Source organism: Trachurus trachurus (genome assembly GCF_905171665.1).
Source record: "Trachurus trachurus genome assembly, chromosome: 11".
NCBI lineage: Eukaryota > Metazoa > Chordata > Actinopteri > Carangiformes > Carangidae > Trachurus > Trachurus trachurus.
This window is the reverse complement of record NC_139904.1, coordinates 15,983,093-16,005,249: the sequence shown is the minus strand read 5'-3', so window position 1 is coordinate 16,005,249 and position 22,157 is coordinate 15,983,093. Positions and strand designations below refer to the sequence as shown.

Here is a 22,157-nt window from a genome sequence, read left to right as displayed (position 1 = left end):
TTACAACATTAACTCCATATATGTTCCTCATAGTTTTGATGTCTCCAGTTTGAATCTACAATGTAGAAAGTGATAAAAATAGAAAAACCATTGAATGAGACAGTGTCCAAACTTTTGACTGGCAGTGGATGTGTATAAAAAGAGGAAGTGCCCTTCCTTGTTTGGACATAACTTTTATTTCAAGATTGCATCTACACATGAATTCAGCTCTCCAACATGAACAGTCACTTAGAAACTTTTGCACAAAAAAAAAGTTTTTAAAAGTAAAGCATGTGCATATTGACAGCTGTCAGTATTTCTTGTCAATTAACAACTTGATATTAGAGCTGTTAACAGTAAAAAGTCAATTACAATTGATCAAGCCAGCAAGTCATTGTTTTTAAAAATGCAAAACCTTCACAACTTCCAGCCTCTAATTATTTAGTATTTTCTTTATCTCATGTTCTGATAGGCTGAATATCTTTGAGTTCTTGATATCTGATTGGACAAAGACAGCAATTTGGAAATGTTATCGTGAACTTTAAAAAGCTCACTGTTTTCTGGCATTTAGTACAGTTACTAAAGAAAATCTATTAATTCCAGTATAGTTACAATATACAGTTAGAAAATATATTCTGGTGACAATACCAATGACTAAGTGGTGAAACCAGATGACATGATCATCCTGAAGCTAAATTCAAATTAAAGCAAAAACTCTAACATAATTACAGTACATTCATTCATCTGGTGAGGCACTAAGTCTTTCTATCTTTGCAACAAATCGCTTTTTGCTAGAGTCCAGGATGTTGATACCGTTCTTCCGGAAGTCATATCCTACTCTCTGCAGCTCTTCCAGTCGTCCCGTAATGTTCTCTGTGCTGTAGTCCAAAACCTTGGGCTTCTCCAGTATCTGCTTCATTGTTATCCCTCCTTTCAGGAGACAGTCCAGTTTAGAGCTCAATGTGTCCATCCCAATGTACAGAACCATTGGATAGCTGATGATCAGTTTCTTGAGGTCACTTTTATGACAGCCAAGTGACGCCATCTTCTCCTGAAGGCCCTTAAAGTTCTTCTTCAAATACTCATTTGAAAGGTCAAGAATCTCCGCTCCAGGGCCTTGCAAAAGAGCCAGCAGCTCTGGATCGCTCAGCTGAAGAGATTCTCTCAGGTTATCAACGTTAGTCTTGACTCTCTTTGTGCTTCGGATGAGAATGTAGAGGTTTCTGGATATGACAGCTTTGACGAACTGCTCTGGACTCTTCCCACCGAGCTCTGCACAGATGTCCTCCAGACACTCCACCATCTGCTTGTTGAGCTCCAGACTATTGGAGAACGTCCGCGGCGCTGTGGTCAGCAGCCGGTGAAGGTCTTTGGCGTTCAGTCCCAGTGAGGTCAGAAAATCTATGTTCTTCTCCAAGTTCAAATTATCACTGGATCTGAAGAAAGACTCAGGGGAGCGCTCCAGGATCGCCACGATTTCTGAATCCGCCTTGAAGATGTTTCTCCACAGTTGCCAGCGCTGTCCCAGGTGGTCAATCGAGCGTGTGATGGCGCGAGGATAACGAGATATGATGCTGGCGATGACTTTTCGGTTGGCTCCTTTGCTTTGAAGAAACTGAGCGAGGCCTTTCTCGTTGGTGAAGGCCTTACGGAGCACCCCAGGCTGACGCTGGCGTGCCATGTTCACATCGACTCCCATGAGATTCAGGTTCTCCAGCAGAGATTCATTCTCTGGGTTTGCCGGTGACTTCTGTTCATCGCTTCCCGTGAGAGCGCTGCAAAGCCTCCTGGGAAGGCATGTTGACCTCAGCTGCACTTTGACGAGCCTAAAGCTGTGCTGCAACGTCGCTGAGCGATGGAGGCCGAGGAGAGCCCTCAGTCCAGGTACCACTGCCATTTTCAGTGAGGGCTACGCTGTCACATCACTGCCAGTGTCAGTGGGGCTAAAGGGAAGAGAAATCAAGTCAAACCAGAGTACAATTACCTCAAAATCAACTCTATGCATGTCATTTCCTGGTGCTGATGAGGACACCTGTTAACTTGCAATGTTGCAATTGTCATTTAAGTTTATAGATCCTTTAACTAAACTGCACTGCAGAAATCCACCATTATGTGTAAAAGTAGAGATGCTATCTCTTTCACTTAGACTTTTTAATTACACGTTATATCTATATTATCAATAGGCTTTATGCACAGCTCCACTACTTCCTGAAATAAGCCAGCTCCTTTATTTCCTGTCTAACATTATTGGACAAACTGATTAATCCATGGATTAATCAGTTGGTCCAATAATGTTAGACAGGAAATAAAGGAGCTGGCTTATTTCAGGAAGCAGTGGAGCTGTGCATAAAGCCCATTGAAAGTCCCAACACTGTATCATATTTTCACTGTTGATCATGTTTGTTTCTGGACCTGCAAGGTGAATATGGCTGTCAAGATGAGTTTAATGGAGGAATAGCGTGAAATGACGAAGCATAAATTGAAAGTTATGAAGTGTTGCACCTCAATATTGAACTTCAGTGTGTGGTTGTGTGCGTTTTTTCCCCACATTTAAAATATGACTTGCAGTAACTTTGATGGTGAGTTTACTGAGAAGTTTTGGCTGAGCAGAAATCATACAACTTCAAACTGTCACAGCTTTTACCGCGAACAACAGATAATTATCAACGTGTCAATGCCAGAAGCCATGGTGTAGAAATTAAACACATTTTTTAAAAAAGCACATACCATTTCTATATGATAATTTGGCTCCTCACGAGCGGCTGTCCTCACGCCGGTGAGACGGGCATGTTTTGTTTTTTTGTGACACTGGCCACGGCGGAAACGTGACGTTTGACCCCAATCAACGTGATTTGCGTCGCTGATTGGCGCCACCTGGCGGCGCGGAGGTGAAAAGGAGTTTCATCTGCAGCCACTAGAGTGAAGCAGAGAACTTCAATGGACAGGTTTAAAGTTTCTACATGAGAATATGACAGTGATAATAATAACAAACAAATAAGTTATGATTAAATCACAGAGATTTGGGACAAGACGGTTATTTATCATTTAACAATAGGCAATTGTTAAGTCCATTTCTGTCAATACCTCACAGTGATTCAGTACAAAATACAACAACATGGTACACACAAGCTACAGCTCTTTAAAGGGAAATTTGGAGATTCTCTACAGCTAGTTGATTATCCCAAATAATCAGTTGAATTAATATTTAGTATTAGGTATTAAGTAAACAAATCAAACTCTTAAATTATGTTTTCTGTGAGCTGAATGATCCAGGCCTTCTGCATGATGCCGTGTTGTTCTGGTGATAATTTCTGCATTACATTTTTATCTAAGATCAGTGTGAAATTAATTATTTAAGTTGTTGTATATGTAAGTTGTGTGTAAACTAAGGAATGTGTACATGGCCTCGGGAGAGTTCACATATACGTAATTCATCCGCATTCCCAGAAATTCCCAGAGTTGTTGCTTCAGCATGTGGTACACTGAAAATACATATAAGAATAGTGCGTGTTTAGTCAAAGCCACATCTTCAGACCCGGTAGGTTTAATGGATTGCATAGTTATACAAAACACAGTACAGTAACATATATTAGACTGTGATTTGCAGCCATAATACCTTTGAGATACTACCATGTGAAAAACCTCCTGACCCATTATCTCTCCGAACTGATGTGTCTCACCACTAATGAATATTTTACAACACAGTGATATTATCATTATGCCAATTATTTTTTTTCTCTTGGCTGCAGTAAGATTGTTGAGAGTGTTGTGTATTAGACAGAACAACCTTCTCCACGACAGGCTAAAGAGAGTCCATTTTATTTTATCCCTTTCATCAACAGGACACAGTTTATTTTCCATTTAAACATGCAGCTCCACTTTTCTCACACTTGTCCAAAGTACTTTTGACTTGATTTGCATAATGATGTGATTGGGATATACTCTTATAGCCCACACTGCTGCCTGGTTAAATAGTTTTTAGTGTAGGGCAAATGATGAGAGGGGAGAAGTGGACAGAGAAAGTTGAATTTGATCTTACGGGAGTAAGAGGGACTGAATCACAGCCCATGGCCACTCAAAGTAAACCTGATACAGTCTAATATAGTCTATTATTTCTGTATCATGGCAAACATTTGGCCCATGACACATGGTATCAGTTCAACATTAGTGCAGAGTGTTTTCATCTCACAGGATTTCTCCAAAAACGAAATTTATATTGAAACCGATTCAAATTTACCATGTAAACAGTCAAATGAATGTATAACATTGGTTCCCCTCCCTTCAGGTACACTCTTTTTTTAAAAAAGAATTGGAAATCTTTATGGTTATAGCCATAATTTGCTCTTGGTTGTTTTGACTTGTCTCATCTTCATTTCTGTGAGCTTAGTTTGTCACTCACTCTGAACCTCTTTTATATGACATAAACGATACCAATTATTGAACTTTGTCCTGTCGTCTACATATATGTGGTACTGGGAGAATATTTTGTGACCATGTCAGCTGACCAATAAAAAGGTCCTGGTAAAATGTGGAAGTTGTTTTGGAAGGATAAAGCTGTCATTCTGTCACTTTCTGGAAACAAATCTTATTTCAAACAGGGTTTATTGAGCTTAACTGGTGAATTAGTTGCTGTTGTTATGAAGGAGCCATGGCTGCCATCAGTCTGACTCCCACAGTCCCACAGAGGAGACAAGGGAAGCTCTGGTGGTTGGATGAACGCCATGGTATCGGCTGTCAAGGGCGGCAGCTGAGACCAGGCCTCAGTCCCAGGTGTCACAGCTGAGCTACAAGCTCATGCTGAGGCCTGAGGGAACAAGTCCGGCCTGATGCTCAGCTCAGCCTTTTGCGCAGCACTGCTGTTGTGCTCTTAATATTACATGGAATCCTGTCCTGATCCATTTGTTGGGGGTCTGCTTGGTAAAGTTTCTCGGTTAACTGCTGACACAGTACTCCCTCAGTGAATCAATAATTCAGAAACTGACTGACGAAGCTTTCAAATGCTCAGTGGTTCCTGCAGACTTTGTTGCACAAACAGCGAGCGCTCACAGGTGGGATCAAACAGGTAAGAATGTCCAAAAGAAGATGGGTGGAATTCAAGATCTGCCAGACGATAAGCTGTTCAGCTCCTGTCAGCCGAAGACGCAGAGCATCCTCCCCTGCTGCTGCCACTGCTGCCACTGCTGGTACGTCTCCAATTAGCAATTTACCGTAGGAAGCAGAATAAACTTTCATATTTTGGGAAGCTGCAAATCCCGGATGATTACTTTAATTTTATATTTTATACAAATCATGTTACGCCACAAGGAAACAGGATACATTAATCAAAGGATGCTTGGATAATAAGCACAGTTAAGCTAAATTTGGGTAAGTATTTTCTGTGAATGTAGAACAACCTGAGAGGAAGTTCACATACACACTGCATGAGCTTTGTGTATTTTAAACCGAAGGATTAGTTTGTTTATGGAAAAAATATATATTTAAAGGGATTTATCTTTCCACCAGGATTATATGATGGTAAAATTTACAGAACATTATGTAAATGAACAAAGATAAACATGAAAACATTTTCCATTAAAGTCTGTACAGGAGGAATCTGGTTTTATATTGAACGTCATATCAAAACTTGTCTCTATGGTGTTTGTTTTACAGTAATGCTTTTCGGAAACAAATTAAACACACCCATTTATCCATTTCTTTATTTATGTTTTTTTTGATAGGGATAGACACAACAGCTGGCTGATGCAAGTATTACATTGTTTATAGCAGATGCCAATTTGCACTTCCATGGATAAGAAATTGAAACAAGTAAACACGAAAGAAAAATCTACATCGGTCTTTTACTGTAAAAATCCTGCTACAGCCCCGTTCATGGTCCTGAATACATGAAAACTACTGTATTGAATCTGAGCATCAGTGTAACAGCTATAACTGATGTGTTCTGTAAATGATGTCCTGCAGATGTTTGCGTTTGCAGAGTAAATACAAAGGAAGCTGTTAGCTCATAAGTGAAAATGTATCATCATATTATTTTTATTCTAAGACTGAGATCACTTCCATATAGATAGATAGATAGATAGATAGATAGATAGATAGATAGATAGATAGATAGATAGATAGATAGATAGATAGATAGATAGATAGATAGATAGATAGATAGTAAGTAAAACATCAGCCCACCTTTCCTTTTAACATCCCCCATCTGTCCTAGAAACTGATGCCAGTCTCTCATGTTACCTGCTGTCCCTTTCAACCAAGACGGCTCAAATGTTTCCTCTTTAAGAAAGTAAATTCCTCTATTGTTTGAGACATACCCAGAATAACTCAATCAACTGCAGTGCTGCCAAATAGGAGGTGATGGGTGACGCCTATATTAGGAGAAAACACAACTTTGAAATGAAAATATTTGGTGTTCAGTCTCAACTGGGACGACTCAGGCAACCTCTCCTCCTGTTACCATAGAAACTGTGCAGACGTTCCAGACTGAATACAGTGAAATTTGTGACAGTAGGAAAATTATTGTCATTAAATATATTGATTAGGCTATCGATGATAAATGGCAAAATTGTTGTATCTGTCTGCATTTCAATACAATCAATAGGCTACTCTGTAGAATTTTTATTGAGGATGAAAAATTGTGTTTAGACCCTTTGCTGTGACATTATGACATTGAGCTCAGCTGCTCACGTTCCCCTTGATTAACTTAATTATAGGCCTACACCATGATCGGAAAACTTCAATTGAACAAAAAGCCAACAAACAAAAAATGGCATGCACTGCAATAACTCACTGTAAATTACTGTAAAGGTTTTCAGTTATCATTTATTATTCTTACTCTAATTCTTCTGTTTAATATTATTAGCCTATATTATTATTATAAGCGCCCAACTGGAAATGGGAACAAGGTGGCTACTGTTATTGTTGTGCATTTTCTTATGTTTTGCTGTTTATTTGTTTAGTTTCTTGTTTAGTTTTTTTTTATTTTTTAGAAACAATTAGAAATATTTTATTCCCAATCAATTTACAGTGAATAGTAGGCTATACACAGGCTATGGTTGAAATCACAGTTGTTGTTGTTTTTTTTAATGTAGGTCTACATGCTTGTTTCTTATCTATTATTAGGCTACTAAGTGTTTTTGGTTACAATGTACAGTGTTTAGTAATAACTGTTGTTTGCTGTTTGTGTTTGTGATTTGTAGGCCTATTTACATGTATTCGTATTTTTAAGCTTATTTAGCATAGGTTTTGATGGCATTTATTTAGGCTACAGTAACTTGACACATTAGGCTACGCTAAACCATGCAGCGCATGTTTTGTCATTGTCAAATTGATGAAGTTGTCTTTAGTGAGCTCTCGGTGCCACTTTGTGAAATGAACAGGTATGTTTCTGTAGCACATCAATAGAAGAAACATACATTATTTGGCCAACAACGCTGATTCTGATTATGAGAAATCCCACACATTTGCACCGGCGCCTGAAGGCACCACTAGTGGAATGACAGTGGGCGTGGCCGCCGTGGCACCTACCCGACGTCATCATAGTTGGGTCTCATGTTTACGTGGAAAACATGGCGGCGGACTACCAACAAGGAGACAGCAGCTAGTGAAAAGGAGAGGTGGAAGTCTCTGACAGGCAGGCAGCGAGCACATTTAACCGCTGGCCTTTTTCAGTAGTTTTCTCCCGCCGCTGGTGTTTCGCATGAAGCCGCTTCCCTCTTGTTTCCGCCACAGGGACAGCGGTGATGGAGGACGAGGAGAGGCAGAAGAAGCTGGAGGCCGGCAAAGCGAAGGTAACGTTACGGACTCTTCAGTTTCTGTCGTTAGCTTCACTCAGTAACAGCGCTATATCACGGCTGGAAAAGTAGTAACTTAATATTGTTGACAACTTATTTCCTCACAGCTGGGTCTGTCAGCTGTTTCTTTTTAACACCCCCCCTCCCCTTTCCCCTTTCCAACCCTCCGTTGCCCCCCTCTCAGCTGTCAGTCCCCAGGAAACACGCGCCTCGCTCTGACAGCCGGCGGCTGGCTGGCTGGCTGGCTGGCTCGCTGCAGCTAGCCACAACCTCCTTTGTCATGCTGCCTGTCTGAAACGTTACTCCAGCCCGCTGCCTATCACTGTTTTTCTTTCTTTCTTTTTCTAAAAGTAACATGCACCAGTCTTCTGCACGCAAATGCTAATTTAATCTCAAGTCAAGCCGCCACATCTTTATCAAAGGCTTATAAACGCCTGCTAAAGTGAGGCTGACAGGCTGGAGGAACAGGATTTACAGGACAGGAGGACATACTGTATCCCCACTGGCTAGAGCAAACATTGTCCCACATGCCAGACCTATGTACTGTGCCCGTACTACCTCTGGTGTTATCAATAAGTAGCATCAAGAATTAGGTCAGGACAACCAGCCCACCGCCCCTCTCTCACACCTTATCACCCTCCCAGCCACATCTATAGCAGCAACTCATGCAGCAAGAGTAGGAGTAATGGTGGCTGTGAAGTTGCCTTGTAATGCAGCCTGGATGAATGCCCATGTCCGATTTATGTTGTCTCAGAAATTAGCATTGTTTGGTGTAATAGATGGCACGTTGCTGTCTCAGTTTTGACCTTTGGGTAGTTACATGAACTTGCAGCAGTGTTATTGATAATTGTGTAATTAAACATCATGGGTATGAATTGTTCAGAGATCCCCCTCTAGATGTATTATTATGATGCACCCTGCAGACATGTTGCTAATTTGATCTGAATGAAATAGATAGAGAAATGAAAAGTCTATGTATTGCAGAATGAATCCTGATCACTTAATATTCACAGAAGTATTTATCACTGCTGTTATTAACTATTCCTTTCTGTCCAAATTACAGTTTTTTTTCTAGCAGTGCTTCTCTACAAACCTCATATAGCTAGTTACTGACATTATAGTAAAAGTTGATTTTGAGAATCTTGCTTTCAAAAGGTGCTATAATGCAAACGCTTTCCACCCTGACACTGCAGAGACAACACATTTAATATGCCGTGTCAGGTGTGTCATTTGGTCTCTCCTGGATTCACAGCGGTCCTGGTGCTCTTGCTTTTAGGTTTGCACAGTGGGAGAGACCTTCAGAAAGAACATCTCCCTGGTTATAGCGTTGGCATTTTGGTTTATAAAGGGCCCCTCTGTACTGCAGGGGAATTTCGCTGCTGTTTTCTTCACAGCACAGTGTCGCCATGTTGTCACAAGCAAAGGAGACACTACGACATGTTATTCCCTTGGAGAGCAGAGCACATTGACAATGGCTTGCAGGGGCATCCGGGACATTATTCTTGTGATATATGTTGGAGTCACTTGGATAGCTATGGGCAGAGTTTGGATGATGCCAGGACATGTCTTACTATTGTCCTTTCAAAATTTAAGAAAACTGGTTTGGAGTCTAAAATAGATGATTACCCTGCATATTTTGCCTCACATCTTTTACAGAAATTGTTTTTGGTTATAATAGTTTAAAGGAAATATGAACAGCTGCTGTGATCGTTTGACAAGCAGCAGTGGACAGTGACTGTGTGTGTTTTTTTTAATAAGGCCTATAGGGAGCTTCAGTACTGATGGTTGGAGTGAAGTTAAAATTGTCAGTCATCTATTGTATTGCATGCCTGAAACGATGTGTATCCCGATTGAGTCACACCAGACAATGAGTAAAGCACAAATAGTGGGCTGGTGTGTTTGCAAGCTGCAGATGTATTGTTCTTTTCACTTTTCTTTTCTCAGTGCCTTACTGGCATCCTTCAGCTTCCTCACTTGGGACTCTGTTCTTGAAAACACCCATCAGTGCATTTATAATGGCTGTGTGGATTTGTTCTGTTATAGGTTAAACGATCTCACAGGCTCAGATACTCTATATCAGTCAGTCAATCAGTCTGTATAAATCACTTTTTTGCTACTTGTTTTGTTGCCACTCTTTGAAGAAATTGTATAAAATAAGTTTGCTTTTTTTGACGATACATCAGTCCTGGTCTGTGTGTCCGTCAGTCTGCCACACCCGGATGTCACTTCAGGTGATAACGTGTCCATTTGCTGTTCGTGCATGTTTAGAGCTGTACTACTGATCGTCTCAGTGGGGAGGGCAAAGCCGTGTTTGCTTAATTTGTCTTGGATGCAGACGTGTCTCACAGAGGATTGCATTGCTTATTTTGTTTCTCTGCTTCTCTGATGTGGTTTCTGAGCGCAGATTAAAAGTATGTTAGTGTAGCTTTTTTTTTTGCCATTATGATAATGGGCTGGTTTGTTCTCCACACATCCTCCTGCAAAACGAGCATCAGGGGAGTGAATATCTGATACTCAGTGTGTGATGTTTCTAACTGTGATGCTTACTGATACTGATTCCATACATAACATGTCACAGCTTTAAACGAAACTTTTATAGTAGTAAAAGCGGATTTTCTCAGGGTTTCCAAATAAGGTCAGTGTCACTGTCGGGCGCTGTTGGAGGTTTTGAGGACAGCAAAGGTACAAGTTGATCTACTTAGCCAAGGCCTGATTAGTTAATCCTTTAGGTGACTAAGCAAGAACATACTCTGTCTGCATCACTCTATGTGATGAATGGACCGTGACCATCAGGGTTTAGCTATTAACTTGCTTGGATGATGGAGAGTTTTACTTTTAGGCTATAGCAGTTATCACCTTTCACGCCACAACAGAAAACTGAACCCTTCTGAATCTCTTGTGTTGGCACGTTGTGCTGCTTGAGAAGGGATTGCCAGGTGATTTAATTGAATGTGATGGTCTAACAGCTGCCCAGTTTTAATTAGCCACAGCCCAGACGATGACTGAACTGAATTTTCTGTGCAGTTCTATAAATGCTCCTGATGATGAACCTTTCAACCCCCCTTTTACATGGGCATAGTATAGTTTTCACTTGATGCAATGAACAGCTAGCATCTTGCAGAAAGCTATAGGCAGGAAAGTAGATGTAATCTGAAGATGCTGTCACTCACCACATCTGATAACTACTTAAATCATTACCATGCAAGAGGCTGTCTGTGCTTCACTGTCAGTACGAGGTCAGGACTGGTGTCTGTTTGCACAAAATAGCTCATTCATCACAGCTTTAAGCCAATAGAGTGCTTTGTTTAGATTTAACTCTTGGGACCAGAAATGGTTTTTTTGCAGTTTGTTGAGTCTTTCGTTTTGGTTTGTTGGGTCACGCACTACAAATTTCATGCCAGTCTGGTCGTTGTCAGTTCACAAGCTTAACAATATTAAGTCATGACTGTGTTGTAGATCAGCTGCAGTTTATTATGGATGGAAATGTATTCTGTTCAACCAAAAAGAAAAACACAACACAGAATTGCTTCTTTTTTTTTTGGTTGAGCCAAAAATGTGAAATTTAGAACATGCAAAAATCATCTTACAAGCTAGATTGAAACCCACTCACTGAGCTAGAGAGGGACTGGATCTTTTTAATAGAAAACTCTTTTCTCCAGAGGCGTTTCTCTGTTGCTCACAGGACTCGGTCTTCTCTGGGGTTTGTGAAGGAGACTGTGGCTGCTGTCATCAGGGCGGATGATGGTGCACAAGCACATCTCTGCAGAAGCTTTAAGGGCACTTAACAATGATTGTGGCTTAAAGTTCATGAAAACGGGTTGTGCAAAATAAGAGTTTATTAATTCAGAGAGAAAAAGGGTGATTTATGAGTCTGCAGAGGGGATCCAACCATGAAAACAAACGTCTTTAAAAGTTAATCTGGGAAAGTCATTGTGATTTTTAAAGTACAAACCATCTTCTCTGTTGTGCATGTGTTGTCTTTGCATTGCTTAGGTTAGCACATTATTGATTAGCATTATTGCTATTTTAATCTTACACAATGTCAGTGTGAATAGGAATTTTTTTGTGTTTTATTTTGACACAAAAAATATGAAAATAACAATGATGTGATTTTTGTAGGGGTCTATACAAACCCCACTACATTTGGGGGAAAAAACACACAGTGCTCCATTTCCATTGTGACACATTTTACCTTCATCAAAAAGTTACAGTGCTTTTGGATATTGCCTCGGCCTTACTGTGACTTTGATACTGTTTTGGTTGTTAGTATTTTGAGACTCAACCGTTTTCATTCTCTGTGGAGAAGCCTGTTCGTGACGCAGCTCCACCTGCTGTGCTGTCAGTGAACCAGGTGGGGCCAAAGAGAAGTAGCTTCCGTTGCTGTTGTTTTGTTTTCAGGACTGTCAGCTATTGTCACTGGGAATGTGTGTGTTGTGTAAAATAGAGGATTTAGCCCTGAAGTATCCGGGTGTTGACTAACACACTGCTGCTGGCTCTGTCATTGGCACATGACATGGGAGGCTGTGATCCGGTGCCTGGAGAAGAAGCTGCACTGCTTTTTTTTTTAGCAGTGTTGGGAAACCTCTAACAGTATCTTATAGGCACTGATCAAAAAATAAACTATAGACCTTTGATGTGTAAATGAATATTGCTTCACATGTACAAAACTACTTCGATAGACTTGTTCTTTTTCTCCTCTGGGAAGATCTTTTAACTTTTTGTATGTCACCAAATCACAAATACATAAGAGTTATTGGGCAGCTTTGTTTCTCAGTTATTATCATAGATAACATGTAGCAGCAATGTTTTCCATAGTTCTGTCAAAAGCATTTCTATATACTGATTTTTATGCTAATGACTAATAACCTAAAGATCAAGATGCTAGTGAATCACATTGTGTTGGCTGTAGGAGTGGGCAATGTGAATGTTCAGTGAAATCAAATGGAAAATTGTTTATGACTAAAATAATCAGGGTGTGATGCATTTTAATCTAATGTGATCTAATCTAACACACTAACAAATTAAGGTCCTTCATCATTGAGTACAACAAAGCCCATAACAGAAAGTTTTATATAAGTCAGTGATATTGTTGTAATATCATCCTCTTACTGTGTTTTTGTATAATATTTTTATAAAATTGTCCATCTGCTTGTGACATAATATAGATGTACATCAGTGCTTAGTCTGACAGTGCCTCACTTGTTCAGTTCATACAGTCTTGTCATTACTATTTAGTGGCTATCACCACCTGATAAAAATCTAACAGTGTGAAGTGGATGTTGTTGTTGATGCTGTTAGTCAGCCGCTATTTGACACATGGAAAAAAAAAAAAAAATAGCTTGTTTATAAAATAATCTTGTGTAAATGTTTTCAGACAGCAGATGGTGGTACACCTACGTAGTCTCTGCCTCCCAGATGGTGATACAGCTACACACGCTCCGTTCCTCCATATGCTCAGCCAGCGCTCCGGTCTGCAGAGCCAAGTAGGGCAGCCTGCTATGATAAAACTCAGGGTGATATGTGCTGGCAGGTCCTCCATTATAGCTTGTGTGTTGTTCTGATTCAGTCATAAATGAAGGTCATCCTTGTGTTTTTTTTTTTTTTGTCAGTGTAACATTTGTAAGCCTGACATTCATTCATATCTCACGCCGGGTGCCCTGGTATTTGATAGATAAAGCTCTTCTGAAAATACAGATACACGGCGGGTATATTTGGACGAGGGGTGGAGCATGCGTGGAGGTGCAGAGGCACAGATCAAGAGGCCTTTGAGCTTTTTAGCTGTGAGTTGTAGGTGGGGGATGTGATCACGACGCCCACTCTCAGCTCCGTCGTGTTGACCTCTTAACTTTTTGTACAGCATCACCAAACCAGACCTGTCAAAAAAAAGAGGAAAAAAAGTGCGTACTGTTGTGCTTGCTTTGCTGCTGCTGCTGCTGCTGCTGCTGCAGGAGTGGGGTTTGAACATTTTCAAGCTGAAATGACCAAGTGTTGCCAGCTTCTCTCTGATTTCTCTGTGATAAATAAAATGCAGATCTGGGGCGAAGGGACTGTCAGTGTCAGTTGAATAAAACGTTATGAAAAAGTTATGAGAATACCACCTTCACCTTGGGCTGTGAGACATTTTTAAAAGACGTCGCTCGCTATAATGGTTTTGTACGTGTATCAGAATAATTGTTGTGCAGCCCTGAGGAAAAGTATAGTCGACTATACTTGTTTACAGTACACCGCCTCTGTGTACTTTCGAGTGTTTACTGAAACGCATCGTGTGTCGGTGAGGCCTTTCAAAGGTGTTCAGTGCTTCAGCTTTTCAATAAACATTTTCAAACATGCTGAAAAACCTTGAAGTTTTCTTGCAGAGGCATTTTCCAGACAGGTGAGCACTAGGCAGGCATTAGCGCGGTCTCCTTGGCAACAGCCTATCTATATAGAGATGGTGGTCCATGCAGCACCTGCGGTATGACACCTGCACCCCTGCTGTCGGCCTCGCTGAGCTGACTCTGCCACCTCTTCTCTGTCATCCGTTGCTCATACATAATGGATATCTGGAGTGCTGAGAGAGAGAGGGAGAGTGAGCGATACCTCACGCCTCGTCGGAAATTAGATTAGTGCCGTGCATGCTCATGTGATGCCTCATAATTATAAGAGTGTGTGTGTGTGTGTGTGTGTGTGTGTGTGTGTGTGTGTGTGTGTGTGTGTGTGTGTGTGTGTGTGTGTGTGTGTGTGTGTGTGTGTGTGTGTGTGTGTGTGTGTGTGTGTGTGTGTAAGTTAGTCGAGCAGGTTATTCAGCAGTAACAAGATGTGAAAGGAACAGGAAAATACTTGCGTTTCCTCGAAAGACCTTGGTGCAATCTTAAGAAGTACACTTTCTATGTACACTCCTACATTTCCTACATTTCAACATATATGAGGGTTAAAGTTTTTAATATAGATGAATGATGAATACTTATGTAAGTGGAGTTGTCCTTTTTTAAGAAAAAAAATCCCAATAACTTTTTTTTCTCATCACTTTTAGTCTATTTTTTCCAAGTAAACCTATTGAGAAATCTATGAGCACACTACTGTCCTGTAAAACAAAACATCAAATTAACTTTTATGTTTTCAATTTGGGTGGTAGATATTGGTATCCAGTGGTTAAACGGGTATTTCAACATTTTGGCGAATTCGCCTATTGCCATAATCCCTGTAGTTTTAGGACTAGGTTCATTACCTTTAATTATCGGTGCAAGCTGTTTTGAGATCGGTGGAGCAGAGACGTGAGCTGCTCAGCTAACGCAACGGAGGCTAATGGTATTCCTGCGTTTCCCTCATCAAACTAAATACACAATCCAACAACTCCAAAACGTTTCGTGGACAAGTTGTGACCTACACATTCGCCACGCTATGAAATAATAACGTATAATTATGTAACATTACGACACATGAAGCAAATACCCGGAACTACGTCGCTTTTGAAGTCACTCCGTCAAGCAGCCATGTCGGGAATGTAGTTCTGGTTACGTATTTACCGCGAAAACAACTTGTGACGTTCCATTATTATTTCATAGCGTGGTGAATGTGTAGGTCACAACTTGTCCACGAGAGAATTATAGACTGCTATTGATACCAATCAGCAAATCTGGTACCATTGTGGAGAAAAATAAATAATTATATGAGCTAATCCCTAATAAGAAGTCCCAGTACTCTCTTTGGTATTTGTACCCAAAAAAAGTAAAAGTAAAAATGAGTGGCAATAAGTAAAACTCAGGAAACATTAATGTTTAATGTTTTTTTTGTGCTGAGTAAAAGAAAGAATCAAGTTTTTGAAAAAAAGATAACCAAACATGTTAATGGCTGTTTGAACAGATTGTTACCATAGTTTAATCCCTTTAGTCAGGATTAGCACCTGGCACAGCAAGAGGCATGTGTCGGGTCATATGGACACAGGGAGGGAGGATTCGCTTGGAACAGGGAAGACGCCTTTTTGGGGCACATGATGTTTCGCTTGAGTTTCACCAAACTGTTCAGAGTCAGGGTAGGTTGATATGTTTCTTGGAATTTAATAGAAATATTAACTCTGTAGGCAGACTAATGAGTTGTGGTTATTGTGAGTTGGTTCTTTCCTAGAAGTCTGAGCATTAGGGTCAGGTAATCAAGCGGCAGGATGGAGGCAACGCCTGAGAACACAGACCTGAGTACTATTTTAAAAGGACGGGCTGCTTAAGTGTTTGCTAATGCATTTTTACTTTCAGGGATAACCTTTTACATTTTTATCTTTAACACTTCCTGTTTTTCCTCTCCAGCTGGCTGAGTACCGGCAGAGAAAAGCTCACGCCGACTCCCAGAAGAAACAGAAGAAGAAGAAAAAAAAGAAGACGGCAGACGACTCTGAGGGAGATTCGCAGGGACGCGTGGAGGTCGAGCCGGACCAGTCTGTGGGAGGAGAGGAGGTCTCAGGCGGAGGGCAAGATGGGTCACAAGAAGAAGGAAATAAAGCCCCACCCACCACGGAGTTCACCTTCGCTAGAACGCTGCGCAGCGGAGAGACTGTCAAGCACGACCAGACCTACACCATAGAGGTAGACACTTTACACTTACTGTTGGAAATATTGATACGTACTGAGTTCATGTGAATTTGCTTTGTGGTATACATAATATACATCGTTATATAGTGTAGCTATAATACCATAGACTTGAGCCGTAAATCTGGGCTGCTGCCATTTGTCAATAGCTCAACATGCTCGTGATGACATTCAGTTAGTGAGCTGATATAAAAAACAATACAGTTACAGCTGCAGGTCGTGTGAAACAAAAAAAATTACCAGATGCCATGTAGGAATCAATTCCCTGGTCTTTGCCAATTTGTTGAGAAGAATCAATTTCAGTCTCCAGTTGAATGAAAATCAGAGGCATTGTGGCCGTTGCACATCCATCTGTCCTGTTCCCGTGAACTCAATATTTCAGTAACGCTTTAAATTTGGTTCAAACATTCACTTGGTCTAAATAAATGAACTGATCAGGCTTTGGTGGTCAAAGATCAAAGGTCAAGCTCACTATGACAAAGCAATGAACTGCAGATAGACAGGTTAGAATGACTAGATCATGGGTTCACTATGTATGCAGTGTTTGCCCTAGCTTTTTTGTCTTGGGGGGTGGGGCGGGGCGGGGGTGAGTCCGTTCCATCCAAACTAACTTATATGGACGTATAAGGGGAAAAACGACTCAGCTTCAATTTTATTCTGAAAGACACGCGCATCTGCGATTCCGCGCCCCCGAAGCCTGCATCGCTAGCCTCGTAAACCAGCCTCTCGCGGAAATGCATTTCATTTCATTTCTCAGGAAAGTCTGGCCTCATCCCCGCTGCAAGCGTTTGGGGTGGGCGGGAGCTGGGCAGGAGCTGGGCAGGAGTAGTAGCAAAGACGGTTTAATATCTTTGGTAGTAGCGTTGACAGACAACCCCATTCAGCCAATCAGCAAGTTGGTGTAGTGACGGGGCTTTGCACCAGTCGGTCCCTGATTGGCCAACGTGCTGTTGGGCGACGCTGATTGGCTCGGCCTTCTGAGGGTTTCAGTCCAAACGCTTAGAATGGGGATGAGGCCAGACTCTCCCTCGGAATGAAATGAAATGCATTTCCGCGAGAGGCTGGTTTACGAGGCTACTGCATCGCATTCATGTGATCGGTTTTTGAGGGTGTGTGCTGGTATTTAACAATCAGATGGCAGAGGGAGAACAACGCTGTTTGGTCGACCCGTCTGCAGCTTCTTACTGGTGCTTCGGGTGGAGGGCTCCAACTGTTTTGGACTAGTCAGACCAACAGGTCCACTCAGGCTGTGATTGGCTCCCAGATTTCCCGTTTTTCAAGGAGGGCGGGGGCTCGCCAACAGAGCGGTGGGGGAAACACTGCTATGTACTGCTAGTTTCTGATGACTCAAGGTTCAGTCACAAAGTTACAATGTGTGATATCTGGTTATAAATCTTTCAGTAATTGCACTATGTGTTTGTATCTTTGAAGCTGTGCTTCATTTCTGTACTTTCATTCAGTTTTCTATTTTTATTCTGTAGCTTTTAGGTTATTCGGTTGTCTCTGAAATGAGCCATTGAAAATGAAGAGTTTAATCAATGAAGAGAGTCCAGGTAGATGGAGCTGTGCTGCTTTATCTTTACTGCATTACTGAGTGTTGATGCTTTAGTGACAGTTCAATAAAAGATCTTTTCTCCTTTTTTTGTATCTCTAGTGGGAGCTGAAACTATTTTCCTGCTTCAGTCTGCTTTGCCACTTCTTCATTCCCATTCTTTCTAAATCTCTTTCATTCATTTCTAACGTCACTGTATCCGACCAATCAGCTGTCTGCCTACAGTCCTTGAGTCAGCCTCGGAGACTGCACTTTGAATGAACCGAGTTTCTGTCCTATAGAATCTGGAAACCTCAGTAAACGTCACTATACACTTTCACTCGATCATTCTTTACTGAACTGGTACTGGAACTTTTTGAAAGACCTTCATATATTTCGAGATAATGCTGTACAGCACAGCCAATAATAAGCTTTTACACTCATAACATACAGATTGATTTGATAAATATCCCTTTAATTTTTGTCATTAACAAATTATGGCCACACTCTATGGTCTAAGGCTTATCTGTTGATAAGGATGCAACAAGATGCATATAGCTAACACACACACATCAATACAGCATATCTGCAATAAGCCTGTTTAGAGGTAATTTACTTATGCATTTATAAAACTTCAGTTTTGATAGGGACTTGAGCCAGACTTCAGCAAAGATACTTTGTTTTTTGTTTTTTTACTATTTTTCAACCATTTTTATAAAAAGTACACTGCAGCATTGTTGGGTGAAAACTTGTTCCAAAGTTTTGGTGGCTCTGGGAATTTGGTTGAACTTTCAGCAGCCTACTTTGTTCTCCTTTTAATACATCATTGATGGATACCTTCATCCACGATGCCTTTTGAAAGCGGGCCCAAGATTTAACAATGCATTCTGTGAATTTCATGGTCATAAATACTACTGCACCCACTCCCTAAGACCTGCTTCTTGTGATTTAAAAAGTGGTCAGTCAAATGTATGTTTCTTCTCCTTCATAAAAAAAACAACTTCCTATCTGGTATGTGGGCTTTGCAAACACGCCCGACCTTCAAACCTGCAACGAATTCAGCAGATAAACTGAAAAGCCGGAGCCTGAACATTCACGCTCTATAATGATTCTGATAAATAAACATTCAGGCATCAGCCATCTCTAAAAGCGAGACCTGAGGGCCCTTGCACATTTTTTTTAATCATCATTCGAGCCCTCTCAGTCTCTTTCATTGGCTCCGCGCAGCCTCTCTTTCCCTGAACCCACTGTACATTTGATGCAGTACAAGCCCACAAAACTACCGGTCGCCATGGAAACAGACAATTGCCTTTAAACAGGCTGAGATGCGTCGATCCGCACGACCAATTCCTGTGGCCTTGCAAAACCTTTCAGCAGACCCTAAGGTTCTCCAAGGTGTTTTTATTTGTTTTTTTTTCCTTCACCCTGGACCGACCCTCGTCCGCTCTGTGACAAAAGGCTGCGGGGGATGATGTATTTCTCTGATTCGTGGATACGACCTGATATGCATCAATAACAAATGAAAGTTATGAATTTTAAGAGACCATACCAACCAGCATGTGTGAATTATTTATGCAAATAGATCATATAACACTTAAAATTAAACGCTTAGTCTCCCCTGCGTCTTTGTTATTTTTCTCCTAACAGTTTTTTTTTTGCTCTTATCCCAGACAAAACGGTCACGGTGCTCGGCTCTCTGCTGCTTTCTGTGAGCATGAAAGGGTTGCTGTGGAAACACAACATGGATCAAAGTTTTCCATACTGTCAATAGAGTCTTTCACAGGCATCTTGAAAGAGATAAGAATTGAAAGTACAACTGTGTTGACTCATTCATGCCTGCTAGACATCAGCATTTGCAAGTAAAATTCCCGACAAGCTTGACAGAGGTTATTATAAAATGCAAACATATTAGAGACAGGGTTCAGTAGCAGTATCTGTCTCATTTAGATCCAGTATCCAATGAAACTAACGAATCTGAATCTTTTCAAATCTATCTAATATTTTTCATTCATTCATTCATTCATTCATTTTCTATGCTGCTTATCCTGCACTAGGGTCACGGGTGAGCTGGAGCCTATCTCAGCTGACTTTGGGCGAGAGGCGGGGTACACCCTAGACAGGTTGCCAGTCTATCGCAGGCCTAACATACAACCAGTCGCACTCTCATTCACACCTATGGGCAATTTAGAGTCGCCAACTAACCTAACCTGCATGTCTTTGGTCGTGGGAGGAAGCCCATCCAAGCTACAGCTTGGGTAGGTCTTTTGAGCTACAATTGACTGAGAGGGCAGAAACACTACAGACTGTTGAGAAACTATACCCACAACTACAGAAGGAGAGGAGCAGAATCATTAATAAAATACTAAGCAAACGATTTTCCATTGCTCATTGTAAATAAAAAGAAAAAAAAAAGGTTTGAGAAGACATTTTATACCCTCAGAACTTCATAAATCTCAGTATTTTAGTGACTGGGAATTGGATCAGACTACAGAGCCAATACCGAGTCCTATCGCTGAACTAGACTTATAACCCACTTGCTGCAAACAGTTTGAAGTAAAGTTGAAGTTCTTCAAATCAATGAAACCTACCGGTAGTTGTTTCTCTTCCCTTCCGTCCCGCACAGTCTTTCAATTTATGATCTAAGAATTGACCCGAAAATAGATTTCAAGGATGGCCGTCATCAGTCTGTGGGAGTGCAAACGGAGCCGCGTGGCAGAAGTAGGTTAGACCCACATTTGAATGCAGAGTGCCTTCTGAAGTAGACTGAACATTTTAGTATGTGCATTTTATATTGCATTTAAAGATATCTGGAAATATGAGGAGGACCCATCTCCATTTCACAATAAAAGACCCCAAGAACTTAAACTGTTTTCAGCTGTTTATTTGAGTGATGATCAGTAATCTGTCTTTGTATTATGATAGAAATCACTTCTTATCATCTGCTAGCTTTTTTTTAATGCACAGTATTGATGAAATTGCTTTACTTTTTTCTGTTGCAGCCGGAGAGTGAAGTGTCCACTACTGCTGAAGATTATTCCTCAGAGGTGAGACGACTCTCAGAATATATATCACTATCAGAATATATGTACTGTATATATATTCTAGTTTCATGGTAACTCATAGTTTTTTCCACCACCAAGTTTACATTTGTACACACTGCACCTTTGTATATGACTGCGAGTGTATCTGTGTGTGTCAGAGGGGGATTTATCGGCTGTGGCTGACTTTCTGTTTTGGAAAATCCTCATTATGAAGCTACCGATGGGACTGTGTGAAGCCTGACTGCTGCAGAGTGTGGTTTGCAGAGTGTTATGGACTGAGGAAGATTTAACATGTGGCTAATTGCCTGCTCTTGGCTGTCACATTTATTTTTTTGATATTTACACGTAGCTTGTTAAGTAGTTTGGCAGCGTGTTCCCGCTGTTTTCTAGAGTGGAAGGAAGCCGGTCACTGCAGTCAGTCAGTTTCATGGCTTATCTCATCATCGCTGTCCGTTGAGTCAGCTACTTGACAGGCGATAACAGGATCATGTGCTGGTAGAATTTGTATTTGGTGCATAAATAACTTAACCTGTTCTTAAACTGTGTCCCCGCTGGCTGCTGTGCCCCATCCCACCCCCCATCCCGCTGACCGTGAGCCAGTCCAATGAAACAGTTTCAGATTTCAGATTTTTTTTTTTTTTTTTTAATGGAAACAGTACATATTGAAGGACATTGACATGTAATTATGTGGGAGTATAGCCAAGTGGCTAATTTCCATCCCCAGTCCCATTGGCAGGTTGATGTTAGACATAAAAAACAATGACGATAAAAAGTACAAGAGGCAGGACTAGGACAATAAAACACCTTGACATCTTACACGAAACATATATGAACGACATACATAAACCACCAGTTAACTGACCAAAGACGGTTAAAAGAATGGGTAAGGGGACCAAAAGATTACTGAGAAGTTATAAAGTGCTACAGTGCTAGTTAAAGTGCTATGTGCTAAAGTGCTGTTTGCTAAAGTGACGAGTGCATAAGTGCAAGATTGAATTTAATTTGATTGCACGATGCCCCAATAAAGTGCAGGATCGACTTAAATTGCACTATCCCATAGCACATGATTGCACAGCTGATGTTAGTAACAGTAAAATTCAAAAGCAGCAAAAATCTGAAATTCCTAAAACTCTTCCTCCTTATTTGCTGATGTTTAGTTGCCTAATGACACTTGACACTAAAGGTTTTAAAAGGTTGTTAAAGTAATAAAATCTAAAACATCAATGGGAAGATGATGATAAATATCATAAATACGACT

General features: G+C 40.8%; 2 protein-coding genes across 3 annotated transcripts in view; one reads left to right on the top strand and one right to left on the bottom strand.

Annotated features, from left to right (window-relative positions):
• Nucleotides 1-278: 278 nt before the first annotated feature.
• On the bottom strand, nucleotides 279-2,784 carry mterf1 (mitochondrial transcription termination factor 1). Of its 2 annotated transcripts, none has more exons than XM_083981476.1 (2): nucleotides 2,707-2,784; nucleotides 279-1,904 (listed from the first exon to the last, which is right to left on the bottom strand). In XM_083981476.1, exon 2 carries the CDS (start codon nucleotides 1,874-1,876, stop codon nucleotides 716-718), a length of 1,161 nt encoding a protein of 386 aa, XP_083837602.1. In that variant the 5' UTR covers nucleotides 1,877-1,904; nucleotides 2,707-2,784; the 3' UTR covers nucleotides 279-715. The 2 variants fall into 2 exon arrangements, with proteins under 2 accessions (XP_083837602.1, XP_083837601.1); XM_083981475.1 differs by having other exon boundaries at nucleotides 279-1,922; nucleotides 2,707-2,781.
• Nucleotides 2,785-7,537: 4,753 nt separating this feature from the next.
• akap9 (A kinase (PRKA) anchor protein 9) overlaps nucleotides 7,538-22,157 on the top strand; it is a 64,396-nt gene continuing 49,776 nt past the window's right edge. The window contains exons 1-3 of the mRNA XM_083982234.1: nucleotides 7,538-7,766; nucleotides 16,049-16,324; nucleotides 20,858-20,902. Of these exons, the coding sequence (XP_083838360.1) occupies nucleotides 7,719-7,766; nucleotides 16,049-16,324; nucleotides 20,858-20,902 (369 nt within the window). The 5' untranslated portion in view covers nucleotides 7,538-7,718. The remainder of the gene's footprint in view (nucleotides 7,767-16,048; nucleotides 16,325-20,857; nucleotides 20,903-22,157) is intronic.